Source organism: Barbus barbus (assembly GCF_936440315.1).
Source record: "Barbus barbus genome assembly, chromosome: 36".
In the NCBI taxonomy this organism is placed as follows: Eukaryota; Metazoa; Chordata; class Actinopteri; order Cypriniformes; family Cyprinidae; genus Barbus; species Barbus barbus.
The window spans coordinates 25,168,583-25,193,680 of NC_136714.1; the positions used below are offsets into that span (position 1 = coordinate 25,168,583).

Sequence of the window (25,098 nt, forward strand, 5' to 3'; positions counted from 1 at the left end):
AGACCCAGATTGTTCTATATCAATTATTTTGTCTAAACCTTGCTTCAGTCTTCTTGCAAAAATCATTGCACACAATTTACTGTCATTATTTAGCAAGCTACTAGGCCTCCAATTTTCAATGAATAACTTGTCTTTGTTAGGTTTGGGAAGAAGCTGATATGGGAGAATACAAATTACTAAAAACTGAGCAACATATTTTGAAATAACTGAGGAATTATCTACAAGTTTATTGTTAATCATTAATTTCGAGATTGAGGCAAAATCACAGTTTTCTTTTTTCAAGGCCAAAAAAATATTTAGTATTAAGTGCATTAACTTGTTAAAGAATAACAAATCTCCAGGCAATGACGGGCTAACCGGCGATTTTTATAAGACCCTTTTTTTATTTCTTTAGTTTTTGTTTCCAATTGTTGTTGATTAATAAATGCCGTTCTAATATCAAACTTCATTAATTCCCAATATTTTCCATATGATTTTTCTAAATCTGCAATTTAACACACGTCGTCTTCTCTGCAATATCATGCAGCACTCGTCTCGCACAGCGCGAGCAGAATGGAAAAATCCAGCACTGTAAAGCGACTCGGAGGTATGGTTTGATGATGCATCACTGAAAATATACAGCTACGTGATTGGTGCAGCTACAGGGCTCCAGTCTAAAACCAAGTTCTGAATTTAGGGCTTCAAGTCTAACAAATAAATTACAAATACATTAACATTGAAAGGCTTCTATAAATATATATTTTGTTTCGTTTGTAATTGTCCGTGTCTTCTATTCAGTTCTAGATTACAGCAATTTCTGAAGGTTTGAGCACATTATTAATAACTACTTAAATTGGGATTCAATTTAAAACATGCATTTAGTAAGTTCCTTTTTCCAAGTTGATTAAAGTTAAAATAAACAGTCATGTCCATCTGACTTCTTAAGTGTTGAAACAGAAACTGACTTATAAATGACCTTTTTCTTTAGATAAAGTTTCTCCACAATTACCCCCAGAAATCACAAAACAGGGTGGGAAACATGAAAGGCTTTATTAGTGTATTATACTTACAAGTAACGTATACACCAATATCCCAACACAAACACTTGATCTTACAAATAAAAACATCTTTAAAAAAAACAACTATATTAACAAAATCTGAAAAGATGATCACCAGGTGTTTAAATAATGGGTCTCCCAGACTAAATTAACATTTTCAAAACTATTTTCAATGGGAAAACAACCAATACTAGACCAAATTTGCTTGAAAACGTTAAGTACACTTCTTTTTCTCTCCCACAATGCACTGGCAGCACAATAATCTCATGTTGTCACTGGTTCAGCTCAGCATGGATTCAGTAATTCATATCAACTGGGCTCATCTGATCAATGATCAGTATTTTTTGTAATCTAGATAAAGCTTCTGTGAGGGCAAACACTAAACAACAAGTACTGTATCTGCCTTTTTCATGGATGTCCAACACAACACTGTGAGGAAGCAATAACTCAAGATATACATAGAAATGTCTTATGTTTTGTAATCAGGTGAGAGCACTAGGTTTCTCCAATTCAATCAGAAGTCTCTCTCTCTCCTTGACCAATCACTGCCAGCCGAATTAATCAAAATACCCTGTCAAACTCTAATTGGCTGGTGGTGGCAGGGTTTCTGTTCTGATTGGCTGGCTGCTGGGGCATGTGACCTCTCCTGCGCGGCGGCGCCAGGTACTCAAACATGGAGGTGTTGTGTGTGGAGAGCATGTTTTTGAGGTCAGAGGGCATGGGGTCAGACCAGAAGAAGTCGTGGTTGAGAGCGTCGTCGCTGTCTATTCTCTGAGCCGGATCCAGAACCAGCAGTTTGTCAATGAGGTCCAGAGCGTACGGGTCTTTCACATAAGCCTTCAGTCTGTCCTTCACCTTACGCTTCTGACCCTTAGGAAGCTCCATCTTCTGATACAGCTCATACTTCTTATCCACACCGGGCCAAACCTGAGACAGCACGGAATACAGATGTATAAATACAGGGGTAGGCAAGTTCAGTCCTGGAGAGCCACAGTCCTGCAAAGATCAGCTCCAACCCTGAAAAACAATCTCACCTGCCTGTAGCCTTAATAATCCTGAAGACCTTGATTAGCTTGTTCAGGTGTGTTTGATTAGGGTTGGAGCTGAACTCTGCAGAACCAAACTTGCCTACCCCTGTATAAATAAGACTTAAATATGAAACATGGATTCAAGTTTCATATAATATATGTTTAATATGAATTCCAGTTTAATATTTATTCTTTCTGTACTGATTTTGTGAAATATTTTATTACATTAATTGAAGTTTCATATTCCTGACTTTTGTACTCATTTTGGCTAAATATAAGCAAGTAAATAAATTTTAAAAAGCAATTTAATTTTTAATATAAAAATTAAATAGCTTTATATTCATGCCTTTTGTACTTGTTAAATATATGCAAATATATATTTAAAAACCTAACATGGATTTAAGTTCTATACAGTGGTGTGAAAAAGTGTTGGTCCCCTTCCTGATTTTTTATTTTTTTGCATGTTTGTCACACTTTAATGTTTCAGATCAAACAAATTTAAATATTAATCAAACACAAGTAAACACAACATGCAGTTTTCGAATTAAGTTTTTTATTATGAAGGGAAAACAAAATCCAAGCCCACATGGCCCTGTGTGAAAACGTGCTTGCCCTCTAAACCTAACTGGTTGGGCCACCTTTAGCAGCAACAACTGCAATCAAGCATTTGCGATAACTTGCAATGAGTCTGTTACAACGCTGTGGAGGAATTTTGGCCCACTCATCTTGGCAGAATTGTTGTAATTCAGCCACACTGGAGGCATCTCAATAGGATTCAGGTCAGGACTTTGACTAGGCCACTCCAAAGTCTTCATTTTGTTTTTCTTCAGACATTCAGAGGAGGATTTGCTGGTGTGTTTTGGATCATTGTCCTGCTGCAGAACCCAAGTTCGCTTCAGCTTGAGGTCACGAACAGATGGACGGACATTGTCCTTCAGGATTTTTTGGTAGAGAGCTGAATTCATGGTTCCATTTATCACAGCAAGTCTTCCAGGTCCTGAAGCAGCAAAACAGCCCCAGACCATCACACTACCACCATATTTTACTGTTGGTATGATGTTCTTTTTCTGAAATGCTGTGTTACTTTTACGCCAGATGTAACGGGACACACACCTTCCAAAAAGTTCAGCTTTTGTCTCGTCAGTCCACAGAGTATTTTCCCAAAAGTCTTGGGGATCATCAAGATGTTTTTTGGCAAAACTGAGACGAGCCTTTATGTTCTTTTTGCTCAGCAGTGGTTTTCGTCTTGCTTTGCCATGCAGGCCATTTTTGCCCAGTCTCTTTCTTATGGTGGAGTCATGAACACTGACCTTAACAGAGGCAAGTGAGGCCTGCAGTTCTTTTGTTGTTGTTGTGGGGTCTTTTGTGATCTCTTGGATGAGACGTCGCTGCGCTCTTGGGGTAATTTTGGTCTCCTGGGAAGGTTCACCACTATTCCATGTTTTTGCCATTTGTGGATAATGGCTCTCACTGTGGTACGCTGGAGTTCCAAAGCTTTAGCAATGGCTTTATAACCTTTTCCAGACTGATAGATCTCAATTACTTTCTTTCTCATTTGTTCCTGAATTTCTTTGGATCTCAACATGATGTGTAGCTTTTGAGGAATTTTTTGGTCTACTAAAGGGGGGGGTTGTGCTTGGCCCTGTGCGAATGCGCTTTTTCACACAGGGTCATGTGGGTTTGGATTTTGTTTTCCCTTCATAAAAAAAAAAACCTTCATTCAAAAACTGCATGTTGTGTTTACTTGTGCTATCTTTGATTAATATTTAAATTTGTTTGATGATCTGAAACATTAAAGTGTGACAAACATGCAAAAAAAAATACAAAAAATCAGGAAGGGGGCCAACACTTTTTCACATCACTGTATTTATGCTTTACTCTTTTTGTTAAATATATGCATGAATTCACATAAATATTTATGTTCTTCATATTTATGTTTTTGTATTCATTTTATGAAAATAAAAAACAATAATAATAAAATAAATAATCCCGGTTTCAGATTTTTACATTTTTGTAGTTATTTAAACACATACACATATATATATATATAAATAAACAAATAAACAAAAAATACTAGCATGCATAATGAAATTTTAAGCTCTTCCTTATATTATTTTTTACAAAATCAGATCAGAAGTGGACACTTCAGACACATTTAAACCAATCAATCTCGGTTGACCATTTGTGATCTGACCACCCAAAGTAGATGTAAAAACCATGTGTAAAGAGGTCTAAAGTATAGTTCTGTGTGTGTTACCTCAGGAGTAATAGAGCCACACAGCTGACTAATGAGGGTGAGCTGGTGCTGTTCTGTGTTCCCCTGCATGATGGGGCTTCTGGTCCACATCTCTGCCATGATACACCCTCCACCCCACAGATCTATGGGAGGCCCGTAGTCTCTCTCACCTAACAAAAAACAAATACTCAGTGAAAAAAACAATAATTATATCCCACTACAAGTGTTTAAGATGTGTTTCACTTACCCAGCAGTAGTTCAGGCGGTCGGTACCACAGTGTGACGACCCGGTTCGTGTAGCGGTTCCCCTGACTGTTCTTAGCCAAACTAAACGCTCTGGCCAATCCAAAATCAGCCAGCTTCAGAACGCCATCTCTGGTGATCAGAACATTGGCTGCTTTCATGTCTCTGTGGAGGATCTGATACAAGCACACAATACTTCAGTCTGAGACTGGAAGCATCACAGCGACAACCCTGGGCCTGTTTGTTAGTCACATTTACATCAGATTATCTGTGAATATTTCCAGGCAAACTATAAGCGATCATGTTGTCTTACCTTGTTTCTGTGTATGTAGTAAAGTCCGTTCAGCAGCATCTGCATCACCTTCTTAATCTCAGCCAGAGTGAATTTAACATTAGCGTTGCTCAGCAGTCCAGCGAGGTCGTGCTCACAGAAATCAAACACCAGATAGATGCTGCCCTTATAACGGTTAAACTGGGTGGCTGGAGGGGAAGAGATGAGAAAAATAAACTTATAATAATCGTCCAATCAAAAGCAAGACATCATGTAATTTAACACACTGTCTACTATTTGATATAGAGTGAAAAACTGGAGCTCTAGTCATAGTTACAGAGATCCAATACCTTTTGACTAATGAATTTACAATGATTACTGCAGGAAGGGCCATTCACACCAAAGATAATAACTATAACGATTACTATAATAACTATAAAGTTCAATGACAAAGAAGAACATTCATTGGAATCACTTTCAGTATTAAAAACACTGGCAGTCAATCAGCCTTTAAAGTGCTCAAACATTTAAAGTGACACAATATGCAACACATGCTGATAATAAACAGAACGTTATCACGCATTGGTGTGGATGCTGATATAGTTATTGTCATAATTATCACTCTTGGTGTGAATGGATCATTTTCCAGAGACTGCCTTATCTGGTAAGAACCAGTTGTACTTCAATGTACAAATGTCTTCAATAAGACCCTTGATGGACAGACTGATAATCACACTGGCTTGTCATCTTATTTATGACAGCATATACACCATGGAAAGGCTTAATAAACACAGATTTTCTAAGTCTTCACCTTTTGTCCTGCAGATCTCAATGAGGTTCACCACATTCTCATGCTTCAGCAGCTGTAAGATCTTGATTTCCCTCAGAGCAGTGATGGGAAACTGAGCAGAGGAGTACAAACACACTTAAGTGCGTGACATCTGCATTTATAATTAAGTCCAGTAACCGCATAACTTGATTTCAATGTAGGATAGAGCTGCATGTTCTCACCCCTTCTTTCTCATTCTCCATAAGAACTTTTTTTAAAGCCACCTTCTTCCCTGTCTGTCTGTGTTTAGCCTTGAACACCTCTCTACAGAAACAAAACACATCAGAAAATCACTCAACCTCATAGGTAATCCAATCAGCAATCACACTGATTACGTCTAAACCAAGATATAGCAAAATGGTAAAGGAATAGTTCACCCCAAAATGGCAATTTACTGAAAATTTACATAAGCCATTCAAGATGGTGGTGAGGTTTTCTTCATCTCATCAGAACAGCTTTGAAGAAATATAGCATTTCGTCACTTGCTCAACAATGAATCTTCTGCAGTGAATGGGTGCCGTCAGAATGAGAGTCCAAACAGCTGACAAAAACATTACAATAATCCACACGACTCCATGTGTCTTGTGAAAAAGCAAGAAACAAATCCATCAAAACATTTTTAACTTTACATTGTCGCTTCTGGCCAAAATACAAGTCCATAATAACGCTTCCTCCAGTCAAACACTCCATCCCCTGTCATCCTTTCACATCAAAATCATAACATATTTGTTTAGAAATATTTTTTACTGTTTTCACTCAAACTTGTCTAGATCCGTGCATATTTCCCTCCTGATTCATATGAGATTTATTTTTTTTCATTGTAGAAAGCAATATTATGGATAGAAAACTCACTCTGAAGTTAAAAAACATTTTGAAAGATTCCCTTTTTTTTACAAACACAAAGCTTTTCGCTTCAAAAGATGTTAACTGATGGAGTGGTGTGGATTATTGTGGTGTTTTTATCAGCTGTTTGGACTCTCATTCTGACGGCACCCATTCACTGCAGAGGATCCATTGGTGAGCAAGTGATGTTATGCTACATTTCTCCAAACCTGATGAAGAAACAAACTCATCTACATCTTGGATGGCCTGAGGGTGAGCCAACTGTCAGCAAATTGGCTGAACTAGGCCTATTCCTTTAACCACAAAGATCTCTATAGACATTTTAACAGCCATTGTTTTCCTGACAGTGGATCACAGCAATAATAAACAGATTTAAGGTGTATTTTCTCACACAAGCATCAAATACTGACCCGAAGGTGCCCTGGCCGATCTTCGCCAGCTTCTCATATTTGGAGAATTCATCACAGAAGGGAAACTCGACCCCATCATAGTATTTAGACATGATGGCGGTCTCTCTGTCCGGCCTAAACACACACAACACACATATTTGCCTTTAAAACACGACGAAGAGCTCTCTTTACCTTCTGATGCTCTTACATTGAGCTAATTATATTCACGAGACTCGTACAGACGCATTTAGGCAAATTTATGTTTTAAATACGACAATATTGAGTCTTTTAAGATGCTGTTTTGGTTGTGTGTTCTTCATTCGGCCACCACAAAAACAACAACCAAACCCACACGCACTAATATCAGCTTTACACCGTCATTTAAAAGACGAACTGTATTTAAACAGTACACATATGTGCTTGACATGTTAATAATAAACAAAATCGAATTTTGAATACTTTAAATGACTGATAAGAGATATAATATTATTAAAATATTCGTACTTATCCCCACCGCCGGAGCTTCCGGTTTTGTCGCGCTGCATCCTTGCTGTTCCTCTGCGGTCCGCAGGACAGATTCAACAGTCAAGAAAAACTCTACCGCCACCTGCCGCCCGGAAGATACACAGTCTTACATAAAGCTGCTCTACAGTCAAATGTATTAAAAAAATTGTACTTGTAGATTTAAACATAAATGTGATAAAAACGTATTTTATCCGACAAAACATACCTAAATTAGTATATCTCATTAGGATAGAAATTGCACATTGTATATGCAAAAAAAATTATATGTAAGAAGAATTAATACCATATGGACACAAATTTCTTAGAATTTTTACTCATTTTTCCATCTGGTATATACAGTACATACAGTTTTTTTTAATAGCACCCTATGGCACTTGAAGACAAGAGTGGTATTATCTTTATTGATCAAAATTAATATTAAGTCACATTATTGCTATAATAATTATCCAATCTTTCAAACATAACAGAATTATCCCAAAACCAAGTTAGCATATTCAAAAATCCAGGTTGCATTTGAAAATAGTTTGTATCTAGATTATACACTCGCCTGTCTACTACAGTACATATAAAGCTACAAAAAATAAATTACATTAAGATTAAAAACATAAGTCATTTGACAGTCTGTTTTTATACACCTCCAGTCCTCTGATGTATATACACACACACACACAAAACATTTAACACTTTTATTCACTATGAACGGATGTGGGCACCGCAGTGTTGACATGCTTCGGACATCGTTTTGCATCCAATTATGAATGCAGACTTTCCCATGCTTGAGTTAGAAATGACACATATTCCATAATTATGAGAACAGAGTCTTTTATATGGCACAATTATTTCAGTGCAATAAAACACAAACACTGATGAACAGGCAACCTGACTTTCTATTTCATTAATGGAAAGATCCGGTTAAAAACATCAATACTGTAGTGTAAAATAAAGAAGCTTACACAGAAAATGAACTGAATGCACTTTAAGTACTTCAAATTAAAGTATCCCAATAAAGTAAACATATACAGCTCAAGTAGATTCGGATTTATGTGCTTTTTACAATAAACTGATGAACTGGTCCAATGCTCTTCAGGATGTAGAATGCATGGATTCAAGAAGAAAAGATTTCATCCATGATTTGTTGTGAATTTTGCAGTAAATCTTCACCGAGTGAACTGTTGAAGGAATAGTTTACCCAAAAATTTACATCGGATGACAATTTACTCACAATCATGTCATTGAAGATGTAGCCAACTTTATCAACAGATTTGGAGAAATGTAGCATTATATTACTTGCTCACCAATGGATCCTCTGCAGTGAATGGGTGCCATCAGAATAAGAGTCTAAACAGTTGATAAAAACATCACAATAATCCACACCACTCCAGTCCATCAATTAACATCTTGTGAAGTGAAAAGCTGCGTGTTTGTTAGAGACAAATCCTTTGAAATATTTTTCAAAAAAAAAATTTTCGGCTAAAATGTGAGTCCGCTATCTATTATATTGAAAAAGTTGTCTCATCTGAATCAAGAGAGAAATATGCACAGATCCAGCTCAGTTTACAAGCCAAAACACTTCTAAATTAACATGTCTGTGGATTTTGATGTAAACGGATAACAGTGGATGGACTTTTTCACTGGAGGAATTGTTATAATGGATTATGGACTCATTTTTGGCAAGAAGCAACTGTTTAAAGTTAAAAACGTTTTTATGATGGACTCATTTCTTACAAACATGTATCTTTTCACTTCATAAATCATTAACTGATGGACTGGAGTGGGGTGGATGACTTGTGGATTATAGTGATGATTTTAATCAGCTGTTTGCTCTCATTCACTGCAGAGGATCCATTGGTGAGCAAGTGATGTAATGCTGCATTTCTCCAAATCTGATGAAGAAACAAACTCATCTACATCTTGGATGGCCTGATGGAGAGTACATTTTCAGCTAATTTTCATTTTTGGGTGAGTACCGGGGACAGAGGGTTCAGGCACTAGGTGGCGCACTTCCTGTGTTTGGCTGGGTGTCTGACACTGCAGACACATGCATATGTCTGTTATGAGTTTAAAGCAGGATCCAAGTGTTTTAAAGCCCCTCCCACCAGGTGTAAACTACCGGTGATGAGGACGTGTATGTTTACAGCCTCTCGTAGCGGCGCAGCTTTCGCATTAATGCTAGGTTTAACGGGTATGACACATTTGTTTGGGTCCGACAGAACCGTGTCTCTTCCCTGACTGATCCACTGCAGGGCGCTGAGGATGCAGGGAAACACCAGCGTGTCGCTGTGTCTTTGTGCCACCAATGGCAAACCACCTCCGATCAGAAGCTCCGCCTCTGACTTCTCCTCCTGGCCATTCAGAACACGCCAGCTTTGCTGGTTGTCCAGGCAACGTGTGAGCATGTTCTCCACAGAAACGTTGAAGTTCTGTTGGTCTGAATGACAGAGTGTGTTATTAAAATGCAGAATGCAAACCCCCCCCCAAAAACTACTTTGTAATGCAGCATTCTAACCAAAATAAAATCTCATAAGTGATTTATCTGAAACAATCTTTATGTAAAATATTAGGAATCTCACAAAAACTCAACAGCACTCAAGGAAGTTCATTCTGATGTTAACATTTTGCTAAATACTCTAAAAAGCAAAAAATAAAAAGGAAATGCTTACAAATATTGGATATAAAAGCACATTTTAAATGTGTTTCCTGAATATAAAAGCATTTTTTTTAAATGTTTCCTAAAATATTTTTTAGCAATGTTTCAATATTTAATAAAAAGTGTAATGCATAATCATTCAGTATAATTTAATTACATTTTTAATAAATAAAATCCAAAACATTTTTTATAAGATATATTTAGAATATTATATAAAATTAATTATACAAAAAAAAAAAAAATAATAATAATATATTATATATATATATATATATATAATATATATATATATATAATTTGTAGATGTATTGGCCAAAATATACAGTTGGTCAGCACTCTTAAAACTGGGATGTTAAAATAACCAAAAATTTGGTCCTGAACCAATCAAAACATCTATCATCATCTCTTATTGATTGACTACATCTCATATCCTCTTTTGCTTCTGGATCTCTAACACAGGACAGAGGCTGGAAGCATCTCTTACCTGCATTACAGGTCGCTATGGCCTCAGTGATGTTTGGACAGAACACGGCAAAATCAAAATGACAGGGCTAAAACAAAGAACAATCGTTAGAATGATAATACAAACCAACATGATTCTGGTTGGCTTAGCGCAGATTAATATGATTAAAAAGTGTGAAATAACTCACTACGAGCAGTTTGAGCATAGCAGCACAGTCTCTCTCTCCTGTAGCGTTGAATAAGAGGACCCTCACCACTGGACCCCTACAAACACAATGAGAATTAAACACCAACAAAAATTCAAAGCTGTCTGCTGATACACACAATTCAAGAACCACTGTTCGGCTCCACTGAATATATTCTCGAGTTTCTACTACATGCCTTTAGATTTGCATTTAAACCTTTTAGTTTTAAAGTAGGGGTGTAACGGTTCACAACATTCACGGTTCGGTTCGATACGACATAGTGGTGTCACGGTTCAGTACGTTTTCGATACGGGGGGCGGGGCAATTGGTTACGTTGCAATGTTGGAAATATTTCTGTTTTAAACCATGAAGGCGAGCCAATGGATATCACAAGCACGTGTTTGCACACATGCAAACTTTGCGCAAGATTTATGCCAGTTAACGTCTTAATCTCAGTCAATTCACTATAAGCAGAAAGTGAAAGTAAAAATGTAATGACGGCGCTTTCGGCATCTGAAGCCGAACATATGCTGATAACGGTATAGCCTATAGCGGTTTTCATTTATTTCCTTTATATTTCTCTTGTACGTACTGAAAAAAAAAAAGAAACGTATTTCGTGTTAAACAGGTTGTTTTTAAAGTCGGTGCTTGAAATGAAAGCTTTTTATTTCATTGATTTTTATTGATGACTGCAGTGTTAATATTTTAATTATAGGACTATAATTCATTGTAGGTAGCCTATAGCCTAATAGACCTGTTTTAAAAGACCTTTTAAAAAAAAAAAACATTTTAATTGAGGAGTATATAGGCTATAGCCTAATCTTATCCTCGCAGCACATCAGTTATGCGTTAATTATTGTGGGGCAAATTAATTGTACTTTTAATTTAATAATAAAAGTAACTACTTAATAATAATAGGACTAATAAAAATAAGAATGTAACAGGCCTACATTAATTGGAAATGACAAATCCTTTTAAGTTTGTCAAAAATTAATGTTTTTGACAAGATCTCTGGCTATCGTTGATACAAGATCATCTCTTTCGACGCACCCCAGCAAGGGGAGGTTATCACGGGGCAGACAGCCTGTTACGTCGTCTGGGCTGCGTTGTTGAGCGCAGTGGCACTGATATTTCACACACTTTAAGCTTTTATTTTACGTAATAGGATTAGTCCATCGTTCGGTTTGTAATGCGTACCGAAAGCCTCGTACCGAACGGTTCAATACGAATACACGTATCGTTACACCCCTATTTTAAAGTTACAATCATAGAAGTATTTTAGAAAACAGATCATTCCTTATTTACATTTACACAGTTGCATTAAGCGGATACTTTTAACTAAAACAACTTACACAGCATTCAATGTATACATGTATTTTATCAGTTCACAGCTTCCCTGGAAATGGAACTCATGGTGGTAAAGGGATAGTTCACCCAAAAATGAAAAATTCTGTCATTAAAGTGCCCCTATTATGGATTTTTGAAAATTACCTTTCATGCAGTGTGTAACACAGCTCTAAGTGAATGAAAACATCCTGCAAAGTTTTAAATCTGAAAGTGCACCGTGTATAAAGTTATTGTCTCTCAAAAGAAAGTGTCGACTTTGAATCACTGAAAGGAGTCATTTTTAAAACAAATCCCAAGCTGTTTCATGTTGACATCAAAATGAAACATTAGCATATTGCCCGCCCACTTGTTGTAGACCTGGGAAAACTAAGAGGAAGGCTTTCTGTGAACTCTTGCCCTGCTTTGAACTGGCCACAGAGGCCATTTTTGAACCTTTGTCCTGCTCCGAACCGGTCGAGGAGGCCATCTCTGAACTGTCAATATGTCCTATGTCAACCAGTGAACCTATTGATGACCTTTTAGTGTTTTCTGCCATGGATGCTCTGTCGGTTTCATATGTCTCAGTATTTCCTAAGTCCCAGTCCTGACCGATCTATCTGCCGCGGGAGTTCACGGTCATTGTTATTGTTGCAGTTTACATCCCCCCGTGTGCAAACGCTAAGGACGCGCTTCGTGAACTGTATAGCGCCATCAGCGAACAACAAACAAATAACCCTGACGGCTTTTTCATCATAGCCGGTGACTTCAACCACGCAAACTTAAAGTCAGGGAAACAAGGGGAAACAACACACTGGACTTTGTTTACACAACAGTAAAGAACTCTTACAAGGCTGTACCCTGCCCTCACCTCGGATACTCAGACCTCATCTCTGTTATGCTAATTCCAGCATATAGACCACTTCTCAAACTCGCCAAACCGGTTCAAAAGCAGATAACAGTATGGCCAGACAATGCCACCTCAGCACTGCAGGACTGCTTCCAGGACACAGACTGGAACATGTTTAAAGAGACAGCCACCTACAACAACCACACAGACCTGCATGAGTACACTGAAACTGTGACTGCTTACAACAAAAAGTGCACTGATGATGTGACAGTCACCAAGACCATCACCACACGTGCAAACCAGAAGCCATGGATGACAGCAGAGGTTCATGGGCTGCTAAAGACCAGAGATGAAGCATTCAGATCAGGAGATAAAGCAGCCCTCAAAACAGCAAGAGCCAGTCTGTCCTGTGGCATCAAAAATGCAAACTGGTCATACGCTCAAAAAAAAAAAATCAATCACTTCACAGACAGCAGAGACACAGAGCCTGTGGCAAGCTATTCAGACCATCACTGACTACAAGCCCCCGCCACAGGCCTGTGATGAGGACAAGGCTGTGTGCTCAGCCCGCTGCTCTTCACACTGCTGACCCACGACTGCACTGCCAAGTTCAGCTCCAACCACATCTTCAAGTTTGATGATGACACAACAGTGGTAGGTCTCATCAGCAACAACGATGAAACGCACTACAGAGAGGAAGTGGCACAGCTGGCTGAATGGTGTGACACTAACAATCTGTCCTTCAATGTGGAGAAGACAAAGGAGGTTGTGATGGACTTCAGAAGAAACTCCGTTGACCACCCCCCACTGACCATCGACAGCTCGACTGTGGAGAGAGTCAGCAGCACTAAATTCCTGGGGGTGCACATCACAGAGGATCTCACCTGGACCAGCAACACCATGTCACTCTCCAAAAAGGCACAACAGCGCCTACACTTTCTCCGCCGGCTGAAAAGAGCAAGTCTCCCTCCACCCATCCTCACCACATTCTACAGAGGCACCATTGAGAGTGTGCAGACCAGCTATATCACTGTCTGGTACGGGAACTGCAGTGCTGCTGACCGCAAGACCCTCCAGCGGACAGTGAACACAGCTGCAAAGATCATCGGTGCCCCTCTCCCCTCCATCCTGGACATCTTCCTTACACGATGCTCCAGCAAAACCAACAGCATCGTGAAGGACTCCACCCATCCCTCCCACAGTCTCTTCCAGCTCCTACCATCAGGAAGACGGTACCGGAGCATCAGAGCCCGCTCCGCCAGACTGCTCAACAGCTTTTTCCCCCAGGCTGTGAGAGCCCTGAACTCAAACCACCCCGCCCCCCTCTGAAACCCCATGCAAACCCCTACCTGCTGAAACATGGAACACCCCCCACCCCATTTTTTAGTTTGTATAGGGTAAATACTTATATATAGTATACCTATAGTTAAATCTGTCAGTAGGTTAGTTGTGTATAGGTTTATAGTGTTTTTTTACTTCATTGTTATATGTCTGTATTTATGTAGCAGCGTGGTCCTGCGAGGCACGACATTTCGTTCCACTGTATGTCCCCACATGTAGCGGAATGACAATAAAGCTCAACTTGAACTTGACTTCATGGCCACAGCCATATCACCCTGCAGCCCAAGACCGGTTGCCCACTGAAGCTAAGCAGGGTTGAGCCTGGTCAGTACCTGGATGGGAGACCTCCTGGGAAAATTAGGTTGCTGCTGGAACAGGTGTTAGTGAGGCCAGCAGGGGGTGCTCACCCTGTGGTCTGTGTGGGTCCTAATGCCCCAGTATAGTGACGGGGACACTATACTGTCAACAAGCACTGTCTTTTCGGATGAGATGTTAAACCGAGGTCCTGACTCTCTGTGATCATTAAAAATCCCATGACACTCATCGTAAGGAGTAGGGGTGTAACCCCGGTGTCCTGGCCAAATTCCCGCCACTGGTCCTTGTCAATCATGGCCTCCTAATAATCCCCCATACACTTGATTGGCTCTATGACTCTCTCTCCTCTCCACCTGTAGCTGGTGTGTGGTGAGCGCACTGGCGCCGTTGTCCTGTGGCTGCTGTCGCATCATCCAAGTGGATGCTGCACACTGGTGGTAGATGAGGAGAAACCCCCCCCCCCCAATATGATTGTAAAGCGCTTTGGGTGTACAGCAATACACAATAAAGCGCTATAAAAATGCATCATTCATACATTAATTTCTCACCCTGCGTTTCTCTCATGTTGTGGTGCGATTTCATTGAACCAGCGGACACAGGCCTGCATGCTGCGTGTGGTATGAGCTCCGTCCAGGAAATACGTCACAGGACCGTGTTTTACTGTCTGATTGCGCCCAGGCCACTCAGTCTCCGCAAGACCTGCGAAAACATCATATATTAACTACAACTGCTAAATTCACTATGATCTTTCCAAGACTTTTGCGATTTAGTAATTTTGTAACCTTAGTGAGAAATATCAGGAAAAGTAACCAAAAGGCTGCAAGTTCAAATCTCAAAAGTGGCCATTTTAATTACATATTTGAGAAGGTATTTGTGCTTGTTGCTACCAATGTTGGCAGCACACAAAGCAGTTCACTAGGTTTCAAAAATGAGCTTTTAATTGGGCTGTACAGTGTGTTTTTGCAGACCTTTAATCATTGCAGGACTAGGCTGGAAGGCTGGAGCTGGACTCACACCGCTGAACTCCACTGGAGATGATGATGCAGGATCTGAGGAACAAACAGCTGATTAAAAACACAAACTGAGATGTGTGAACTAACCCACAAACAGTCAGAAACACGCACCTGTGAGGAAGTGTCTCTGCAGCCAGGTGTGTGAAAGCTGTAGAGCCAGAGAAGCGTTACTGCGCTGATGGTGACCTGCTAAACCCAACCTGAGTGAACCCTCGCTCTGATACTCCTCCAGATCAGGACACACCGATAACGAACACTGAGAGAGAGAAAGAGAGAACAATGTAAGCAAATTAACTGCATTTTGAATTGTGTATTTGAAGTGCATGTTTGTATTTCTCACCCCAATTTCTTCCGCTCTCTCTTGAAGCACCTTCATCGACCCATCAGGCTGTTTGACTGTGAATGCAGGAACTCCTGGCTGCAATAAACACATTCACTGAAAATCCTCTCAACATGCAACGTTTTATATTCTTTTTCACACAAGAGCAACAAATATTCACCTTAAAAATCCCTCCTTTCTGCCAGGCAATTTTCTCAATGGTGTCTCCCAATATGCTGGTGTGATCTATACCTAAAGAGGAGATGCCACACACCCAGGGATGCCTAGGAAAAACATTTTAATCAATTAAATCTCAATCACCTTTAAAGTAAAGTGTATCATTTCTGTCCCATTAGCAGCACCAAATGCAAACATAAAATAATGAGTTTCAACAAAAACATCCATCTAGATAGTTGTGATCTTGAAAAATCGTAGATATTACACACATCACCTTTATCTCTGCCATTTCATCCCTCAACAACCTTCTCATTATTAATACAGGATTTGTAGGTACAGTTTTGTAGCACTTTGGTGATTACAAAATATTATCACGCTAAAAGGAAGAACACATATGGAAAATCTTACAGAAGTGATTCAACTTGTATAGCTTTAAAAGTTGATTTGCATTTATATTTTCCATTGGTAAGTATAAAGGTCACTGCAAACTGGGTCTGAAATTTTCGCACGTTACTTTTTCTTATTTGTAAGTCGCTTTGGACAAAAGCGTCTGCTAAATGACAAAAGTAAAAAAGTAAAGAGTGTAAAGACCATCGACTCTACCGTGCGACTCCACCGGGCAAGGGATAGTAGTAGCTTTTTATTAAATTTTTTCATTGATATGTTTATTATTGAAATGTTGTTGTTATATGCATGTGTTAATTTTATTTAATTTCTTTATTTTCTTAAATATGTGGGTAGATAGTATTTATAGAGTTGTAACTTTTTAGTTTTAGTTACTTTTTCTTATTTGTAAGTCGCTTTGGACAAAAGCGTCTGCTAAATGACAAAAGTAAGTAAAGTAAAAAGTAAAAAATAAATACGACCTCACGTTGTGTCAATCACATTTGCACACTGCCTCCAAAACTTTCATCCATCAAAAAAATTTGGATCAGGTTCGATTTTCTGCATTTTCGCAGCCGTAGCATGCATTTTGATATGAAAGGATGGGGAATACGAAAAAACGGAAAAACGCATGTGAAAATTTCAGATTCAGTGTGCAATGACCTTAAGTGTTTATAAGTTGTGGTGAATTTCTGAAGACTGTTAGTTTGCCCCAAAATGAAATTTTGCTGAAAATGCACTCACTCTTAGGCTGTCCAAGATGTAGACAGTGCAGTGAATGGGTGCCGTCAGAATGAAAGTCCAAAGAGCTGATAAAAACATTACAATAATCCACAAGCAATCCACACCACTCCAGTCCATCAATTAATGTCTCCAAAATCCACCAACATATTTGTTTAGAACTTTTTGGACCATTTTTGCTAGAAAATGGTGCTTGAACTGTGCATTTTTCTCACCTGATTCAGATGAGACAAAGTTAAAAATGTCTTAATGATGGATTTGTTTTTACAAACCCAGCTTTTCTCTGCAAAAGACTTTAACTAATGGACTGGAGTGATGTGGATTACTTGTGACGTTTTTATCAGCTGTTTGGACATTCACTGCAGAGGATCCATTGGTGAGTAAGTGATGGAATGCCATGTTTCTCCTACATGGTCTGATGGGGAGTTAAAATTCAGGAAATTTTCATTTTTGGGTGAACTTTAATGCTTTAGAAAGTTTTTGTGTGCAACTAAAGTTAAGGTGTTTCTGAATTAAGTTAAGTTGTCATTATTAGCTGTTATTGAGAAGTTAATGTAAAATGCAGAGCACTGATTGGTTCTTGTGGTCAGTCAGGATCATGATTGATAGGATCAACTAAACTCATGAAGAATGCCGATCATTGATTGGCTGATATGAGAAGAATGTGTCACGCTTGAATTATGAAAGCCAAACAAATGGAGATTAAATGGAGATCACACTACAATAATGCGACACAAAGAGAGCATTAGACATGCGACACTGAAGCAGACGGGAGCGAGACAGTAAAAACTCTGATTCTCAAGGCTGAATAGTGCTGTGATACCTGATGATATTGGTGCAGTCATATGCTCCACCGATCCCAACCTCAATGACGGACAAATCAACCTACACAGAGGCGGAGACACAGACAGAAGGTTAATAACCAGCATTTATAATAAAGGACAACGATCTCTGAGAGAAAATAATTAAACTTTGACATTGCTGAGAACATGATAACAGAGTACTAAAACACCAGCAGTAGATCACTATCAAATTAGTTGATTTGATATGTAGGTTTCATTACAGGCTCAACTGTTGTAATAAAATGATACAGCTCAGTAAAATTGCTCACCTTCTCCTGCAGAAAGATGTGAAAGGCCAAGATGGTGAGAAAGCGGAAATAAGCAGGCATGCTGCCTCCATGGGCATCCTGAAAAGTTAAACACAAAAGTTATGACAAAGAAAGCCTTTAAATATCACTCATATCACAGTTGTACATTGCCATTTATGAAGGATACATGGATGCAGATTTTCAAAGAGACATTTTAGGTTCTGCTGTTTGAACAAACGACACGGTTTCTTTCCTCACATGATTGACATGCTGTTGAGATTAAGCAATTATACGACCAAACGCCTCACATTTACACTTAACGCAATTAACATGGAACAGATGCAAATGTAACAGAGCAGCCAGCAGGAAACATGCAGTTCTTTCGTAGGAATTAAAGCATTAAAACTCAAGAACCAGATCATTGTTATTTAAAGCTACCACTTCTTCAGAAATGCACAAGTAAATCTTGTTTAATTTAATTTTTTCCCCAAAGGTTTCTTGCATTAAAAGCATTCATAACACTATATATGCAATTATTAATATATTCAAATCACAATCACTGTGATCGGCTAACCTCCACTTATCATCATATGTTATGTGTTCAGGATTGTGTCATAACCGTCATAGTTCATGACCGAGCCGTTTTTACCACTAGTTGAAAATGATCTGGTATATAAACAACTTGGGAAGAAGTTTGAGCAGTGAATGTTAGAGAATGCTTACATTGCGTATTGACTTTCAAATCGCATCCGTCTCACCTTTGTCTCCTCCAGTCGACAATACACCTGCCAGAAGTATTTGGTGAAAAGCTCTTTTCCTATTGGCTGCCCGTTGATTCGGATTCGCTCTCTCACTTGCACCAAATGAGGTGAACTAAAGAGAGAATGCAGAACACAAACAATACACAAATCAAGCTACGCAATAAATATAACACAGTCAATGTAATGACTTTACTACAGTGTTTGTATAAGCCCTAAAAGGTCTTGCTGTGAACAATGGTCAGTGATTATGTAAATCATTAAGCTTGAGCTAAAGTTCAACAAAACCTAGGACAAACTGATTACATCATTCACACAGCAATACTGACACATAGCTTTACTTTCTCCTCAAAGAACTGGTTTATTTGAGTGGACAGATCAAGCAAAGTTCAGCATGAACTCTCATACATGTGCGTGCATGAATAAACAGTGGAGTTACGCAACACTTACACTGATTTAAAAACCCTGCCGCTCCCACAATCACTAAAGAATGACTATAAACACGTTTATCTCCAAACACTGAATTATAATACCTGTAGAATCCAGTCCGGAAGCCATAGTTTCTCAAAATCTGTTCAGTAAAGGCACACGTTGAACCCTAAAAAAAATTATATGTTGAGCATTTTGTTGAACTTTTATAACTTCTTGGAGAGTTTAACTGCTCAGTGAACAGGTTTACCTTTCCTTTTGTTCCAGTTACGCGAATAATATTTAGACGATCAAGTTCTTCTACCTGAGGACAAACAGGACACATCAGTGCATTTTGAACGGTTGTTTACAAACATATTATAATTAAAATATGGATGTGAACATGTTTTAACAAGTCAAAATGAGGAAGAACTTGTTTTCACGATACAAAGCAGAGTTTAGTTGGTTGCCGATCAGTTAAACAGATTTTGACCATTTATAATGGATTTATAAATGTTTTATAATAGTTTTACAATTATAAGCATTATACTTTTTAAATAATTTGTCATTTATATTTTTGAGTGATTTGTTATTAATTTAATTGTTAAATAGGCAAGACCACAGTTATTTAAGCTACAAAAATATACCAAGCCTAAGGCAACGTAATTATAGAATTTATTAATTTTGTAATTAAAATACAGATTGGAACATGATTCATCAAGTCAAAATGAGTAAGAATAAATTTGTTATGAATCTTATCTTTTGTTTTGTGTCCATCAAGTTGCAAACAAAAAGATTTAATGTCTCTTTCATTTGTAAAATATTTAATTTTCCAAAAATAGGCATTGCCACAGTTATTTATTATACAAAAATATACAAAGGCTAAAGCAGAAATTTGATGTATGTATATACACACTGACATTTATCAATGCATTTAACAACAGTGATAATTAAATATTTAAATAGTTTTTACACAATGTTGACTTAAAAATATTTGAAAACAGAAATGGTTTATTATCCGCTCACTAAACTGTCAATCAAATCTCTTAATCAGCCAAGGATGAATTGGCCGAGACTGATATCAAAATTCACAAACAACAGCAGATTTATTGACATAAATAGTGGTCTATCATTTGCATAATGCAGTTAGTGTGATATAAAAGCCCTCCTACAGTCATAAAATGATTTTGGTCATCCCATTCACCCCACTCATGAGTATTTTAGTGTTGCTGATACCTTGAGTCCTGCCCGCTGAAGGAAGCCTCTCATGGCCTGCAGCTGGATCTCAGGATGCCCTCTCTCTCTCTTCACCTGCTCCAGAGCGCTGGCGTTCGTCTGGAGCGTGTTGAGGGTGCAAACCGCATCCTGGAACACATTCATAACGCTACAGGATCTCAAAGATTTCATGCCATCTCAAACACCAGGTCTGGAGCTCACGAAACTGTCATGTTTACATCAGTCCAGATTCATAACTCGCTATATCAGTGTAATTTTGAGCTGATATTCAGAGAATAGCCAGATGTCCATGTCAAGATTTAGCCTCTACAAAATGAGGTTTTACTAACAAAAACTGAACTTCTGAACTCTTTCATAATATTTAGTCAATGTTTAGCCAGAATATCTAGGTTTACGTAGTACAATCATATTACAACTGACAAATGAAAACTAAATAGGTTTTATTGCTGAATGTTTTGGTTGGTTGGTGGCAGTGATCAGATGAATCATACGAGGCAAAATATAATCGCATATATTCACAATCACTTATTAACAAAATAGAGCATGCTTGACTAGTAAAGTAAGATGAGGCAAATCTAGTCCTGACACCATAACAAATCTGGGGAAAACTCTAAGATATGCAAGTAGTTTAATAAATAGTAGAAATCATAACAAAAGTATTTTAATATTCACATTCTGCTACTATTCTATATACATAATTACATAATAACATAAAATATAAGCAAAGCATTCAGTAATTGTTATTGAACTTTTTTATTTCCCTTCATGTCCCATATTTCAGATATAGGTTTAATAAATTCAAAACTTTGACAAATTATCAAGTTTCAAAAAAATCTATATAAATAATCTAGATTTTTTAATCTTATTAAAGAAGCAAATTCTGCATTTTGTCAATATTCCAAATGTTAACAATTCCACCAATATATCTTTTGTGACACTGACTAATAACACTAAAAAACTGTCACCTAATTCTCTAATAAACAAACAAACAATAAAGATGATCAATAATGAATAAAACTGGATCTTTTCTACACTCTATGGCTGTCTGAGCACATGGCTTTTATGAAAGTATGCAGAATATATGGCAAGCTGTTGCTTACTTAAAATGTCTATTTTTATGTTAATTATTTTTTAACACTAGTATATAATCAAATTGTCACATTATTACACGATTATTCATTAAGTACTAGTACTAATTTCTTTGCTATCATCCAAAGAGTGACAGCTTTCTATAAATTTTTTATTGGTAACAACTTGCGCTTTGGTAACAGTTGCTTGTGACTAGAAGCAAAGAAATAAGTATTACCTCATACAAATGTTAAAAACACTCATAGAAAGTTTGTTATACGACTTGCCATAAGAATATGTATTGACCTCAATGGAATGCACTGTAGCCACGTGCTCATTACGCGGAAAAAAACTGCCGCTCTTTGATTTTAAACTAACGGCTGATGTAACAACTGTTAATTATGACTCAGCCGCGTGCGCTGGATTTGCCGCGTTATTAACCCAACAAATAAAACTTCCAACCAAAAGCCCACAAACTCAACAATCATTGTTAATAATTTCCACACAGTACGCATAACACATGAACGCAGTATGCTTTACCTGGTAGTCCATTCTTCGGAAGCGCGGAGCAGCTTTGGCGCTGGACAATCTCGCTGACAGCTCGGTGATTTTGGTCCAGTGTCGGTTGCGCGCGGAGATATCGCTACACGCGCGTAAACGCTCCAGCACGCGGAACAAGCGCAGCATGGTGACCCGTAGAGAGCAGGAAGCAGCTCCTAATTTGGGGTGTTTTCCTGTCAATACGGAGCCCCAGCGTCATTCCACGCCCCCTTCCTGCTCACCGGACAGATTTCCCTTTTGTTTACTATCTCCAGCGCGAGTGACGACAATTCGGCGCATTCGATTAAAGATGATTCGAGGAATTCAAGGCGGTTTGCAAAGTCAAGAAGCTGCAAAGCGGTTGGTTGAGTCACCGTAACATTTCCAGTTCGCTGTCGATTCATACCACTGTTTTAACCATTCTTCGTGTTAATGAGCTCAGAGAAACACGGCGCGCTACACAGGTGCTTGTTAAAAATCCGGCATTTCTCTGGGTTGCTTCTCACGTGTCAGCTGTACTGCGCATGCGCGCTCTCACTTATAACCACGCACTACCGCCACCTACTGGACAGAGTTGGATAGAAAAGCTTCATTTATAAATCAGCTCAGATATCAAGTTTGATTCAGCTTTTATAGTTTAGTATGTTTATTTTTTAAAGTAATTGAATTTCTCATTAGCAATTATAGTTTAGGAAATCCTCAAAACATATTAAAACATTCAGACTGGAAGGAAATTTAACTACTCGATGACTGTTTCATTGCATATTTTTCCATTTTAATTTAATTTTAAAAATGTAATCATTTTAAATGTGTTGTGACAAAATTATCTAAATTAATCTAACATTTATGCATGATAATATTGACAATCAGGAAGCAAGAAGACTATTTAAGACTAGATTATTCATCACATAACTACATGCATTTCCACATACTAAAATTCAAATGTTCTTAAAAAATATTTTTAACTGTTTGTGAAATTAATTTAGAGCAGTTTAATGACATTGTTAATTAGTTTGGGTTAATCGACTTCATTGCTAATAATATTTAAAGCTGCAAAACTGTACTTACAGTGTTCAAATAGTCTCGATATATAATCAAATTGACTGTTCAGTTCATTTCAATTATAGTAAACTGACTTAAAAATATTGTGTTAAATGTCATATAACTTGAAAATTAAATTGGTTAAAATAATTTTGATTAATGGAATAAAATATTTAGCATGACTTACTGATCAACACTGGGTTGCTCATTGATACAGTGACCCTTGGGTTAACAGAGCAGACGTGTGCTTGCATCCCATCACAGTGCAGGACAGTTGATGTGTCCAGCGGACAGAGAAGGTGAAATTCGTGAGAAAGGGCACATATCAGGAGATGATCAAAGAAACTACTAACGACCCTTATTAAAGTTGTACAATCATGTGATGACATTTAGTCCGGTGCGATGAGTCTTTTAGCTTCATTGCGTGCTAAATCCATTCCCGTGATGAGATCCTGAATTACTGAGATGGAAAATATGTGAGTTTCAGCTCTGGTTATCTTCTTGGAAGATGCTTGTGCGGTGATAGTGAGCAATTTAGATAATGACCAGTCATTCTACCGTTTATCCGCATGTAAACACGGGTTATCTGAAACATGTGCGTGAAGGCGATTACGAGGATGTCGAGATTTGGTCAGAGAAGTGCAAGAAAGGTGTTATGTTGATTTAGACAGGCAATGAAGGAGATCATTCCCGTTCTAAGGAATGACTTGAAGGTGAGAGATCACAAGGGCTAGAACACGACTCTGGCCTCTGGGCTTTTATCCAGATTAGGCCCAGACTCCCCTTTCACGTTTTGTTACGTAGAGCCATTTGGCTTTGACCTCAGAGGGAAAGTTTTTTTTTTCCCCCTTTAGTTAATCAGCAGGTGATATGTGTTTTAAATTAATTTATGTAAATATTTATCATTTTTGAACCTAAATGTATTCATATAAATGTATAAAAATCCATAAATCGGTAGTCGAGGGTGCCATTTAATGACATCCGCTGTATAAAGATGTAGTAATGGTCAAAAATCACAAGTTTCAGAACTATTTCCTGGAGTTTTTGTCCACAGAATGTTTTTTTTTCATTAGTGCGCATCGTGTAACGTTAAATGCGCTGTACGTCACTCCCTCGCGGCCTCGTTCCTGTCAAATTAAATATGGCGCTACCCTGACTAAATTCTTTTTCTAAGTATTTGTGCAACTTATTACGTTTTATGGCTTTAAATAATACAAAATAGCGTCATTGTGTGTAGTGAAGTATATATCCAACATATAAAAGCTCATTTGAGTGCATCACACCACTAGAAATAGGTTTAATAATTGCTTTAATTTGCCCATCGCCTCAGTGCTACAGGGACAGGGTGATTCCCTTTAACAGAAAAGCGATCAACTGTTAATCTCATTATTGCCTGTGAAGTCATAATCAGAGAGTAAGACAGCTTCCAGAAGAGAATTAAGGACAATAAATACAGCATCTAATAGAAATGATTTATGGAAACATCATTTCACACTACATATGTATCTTGCTAAAACAGTTCAGTCCTTGAAAATGCACAGGCAATGCGATACAATCAAAAGAAATGGAAGACATTATTGATCAGAGATAATTATGATAAACAGATCTATGTACAAACACTGATTTGGGTCTCTAAATTCAAGTTTTAACGACTGAGGAGTATATATGTTGTGATGTTTAAAAAATATTCTACACCAGATTTGCCGACTGAAATACCCTTGTGCTGAACATAAGAGAAAATGATCTGTCTTAATGACAGTATTTAAGTTCCCACACACACAAAAACAAGGAAATTTGCA

General features: G+C 38.0%; 2 protein-coding genes across 2 annotated transcripts; both read right to left on the reverse strand.

Annotated features, from left to right (window-relative positions):
* Positions 1-922: 922 nt before the first annotated feature.
* On the reverse strand, positions 923-7,432 carry cdk9 (cyclin-dependent kinase 9 (CDC2-related kinase)). Its single transcript, XM_079394852.1, has 8 exons — positions 7,381-7,432; positions 6,898-7,011; positions 5,827-5,908; positions 5,627-5,717; positions 4,858-5,024; positions 4,549-4,720; positions 4,323-4,471; positions 923-1,964 (listed from the first exon to the last, which is right to left on the reverse strand). The coding sequence occupies exons 1-8, from the start codon at positions 7,419-7,421 to the stop codon at positions 1,599-1,601; spliced, it is 1,182 nt and encodes a 393-aa protein (XP_079250978.1). The 5' UTR covers positions 7,422-7,432; the 3' UTR covers positions 923-1,598.
* Positions 7,433-7,704: 272 nt separating this feature from the next.
* On the reverse strand, positions 7,705-22,770 carry LOC306855902 (folylpolyglutamate synthase, mitochondrial-like). The gene is made up of 15 exons (XM_079394853.1): positions 22,259-22,770; positions 20,651-20,779; positions 19,686-19,739; positions 19,540-19,604; positions 19,007-19,121; positions 18,270-18,347; positions 17,982-18,043; positions 16,038-16,140; positions 15,878-15,955; positions 15,649-15,793; positions 15,493-15,573; positions 15,073-15,223; positions 10,699-10,774; positions 10,533-10,599; positions 7,705-9,829 (listed from the first exon to the last, which is right to left on the reverse strand). The coding sequence occupies exons 1-15, from the start codon at positions 22,403-22,405 to the stop codon at positions 9,453-9,455; spliced, it is 1,728 nt and encodes a 575-aa protein (XP_079250979.1). The 5' UTR covers positions 22,406-22,770; the 3' UTR covers positions 7,705-9,452.
* Between the last annotated feature and the right edge of the window lie 2,328 nt (positions 22,771-25,098).

Excerpts from the sequence above, each read along its gene's own strand:
- LOC306855902 (XM_079394853.1), bottom strand. The coding sequence starts at position 22,405 with ATGCTGCGCTTGTTCCGCGTGCTGGAGCGTTTACGCGCGTGTAGCGAT. Across the intron at positions 15,956-16,037 it reads AGAAAGGAGGGATTTTTAAG|CCAGGAGTTCCTGCATTCAC; the intron begins GTGAATATTTGT and ends TGTTTATTGCAG. Across the intron at positions 15,224-15,492 it reads TAGTCCTGCAATGATTAAAG|GTCTTGCGGAGACTGAGTGG; the intron begins GTCTGCAAAAAC and ends ATGTTTTCGCAG.
- cdk9 (XM_079394852.1), bottom strand. The coding sequence starts at position 7,421 with ATGCAGCGCGACAAAACCGGAAGCTCCGGCGGTGGGGATAA. Across the intron at positions 5,718-5,826 it reads TGGAGAATGAGAAAGAAGGG|TTTCCCATCACTGCTCTGAG; the intron begins GTGAGAACATGC and ends TCCTCTGCTCAG. Across the intron at positions 4,472-4,548 it reads ACCGCCTGAACTACTGCTGG|GTGAGAGAGACTACGGGCCT; the intron begins GTAAGTGAAACA and ends GTTTTTTGTTAG.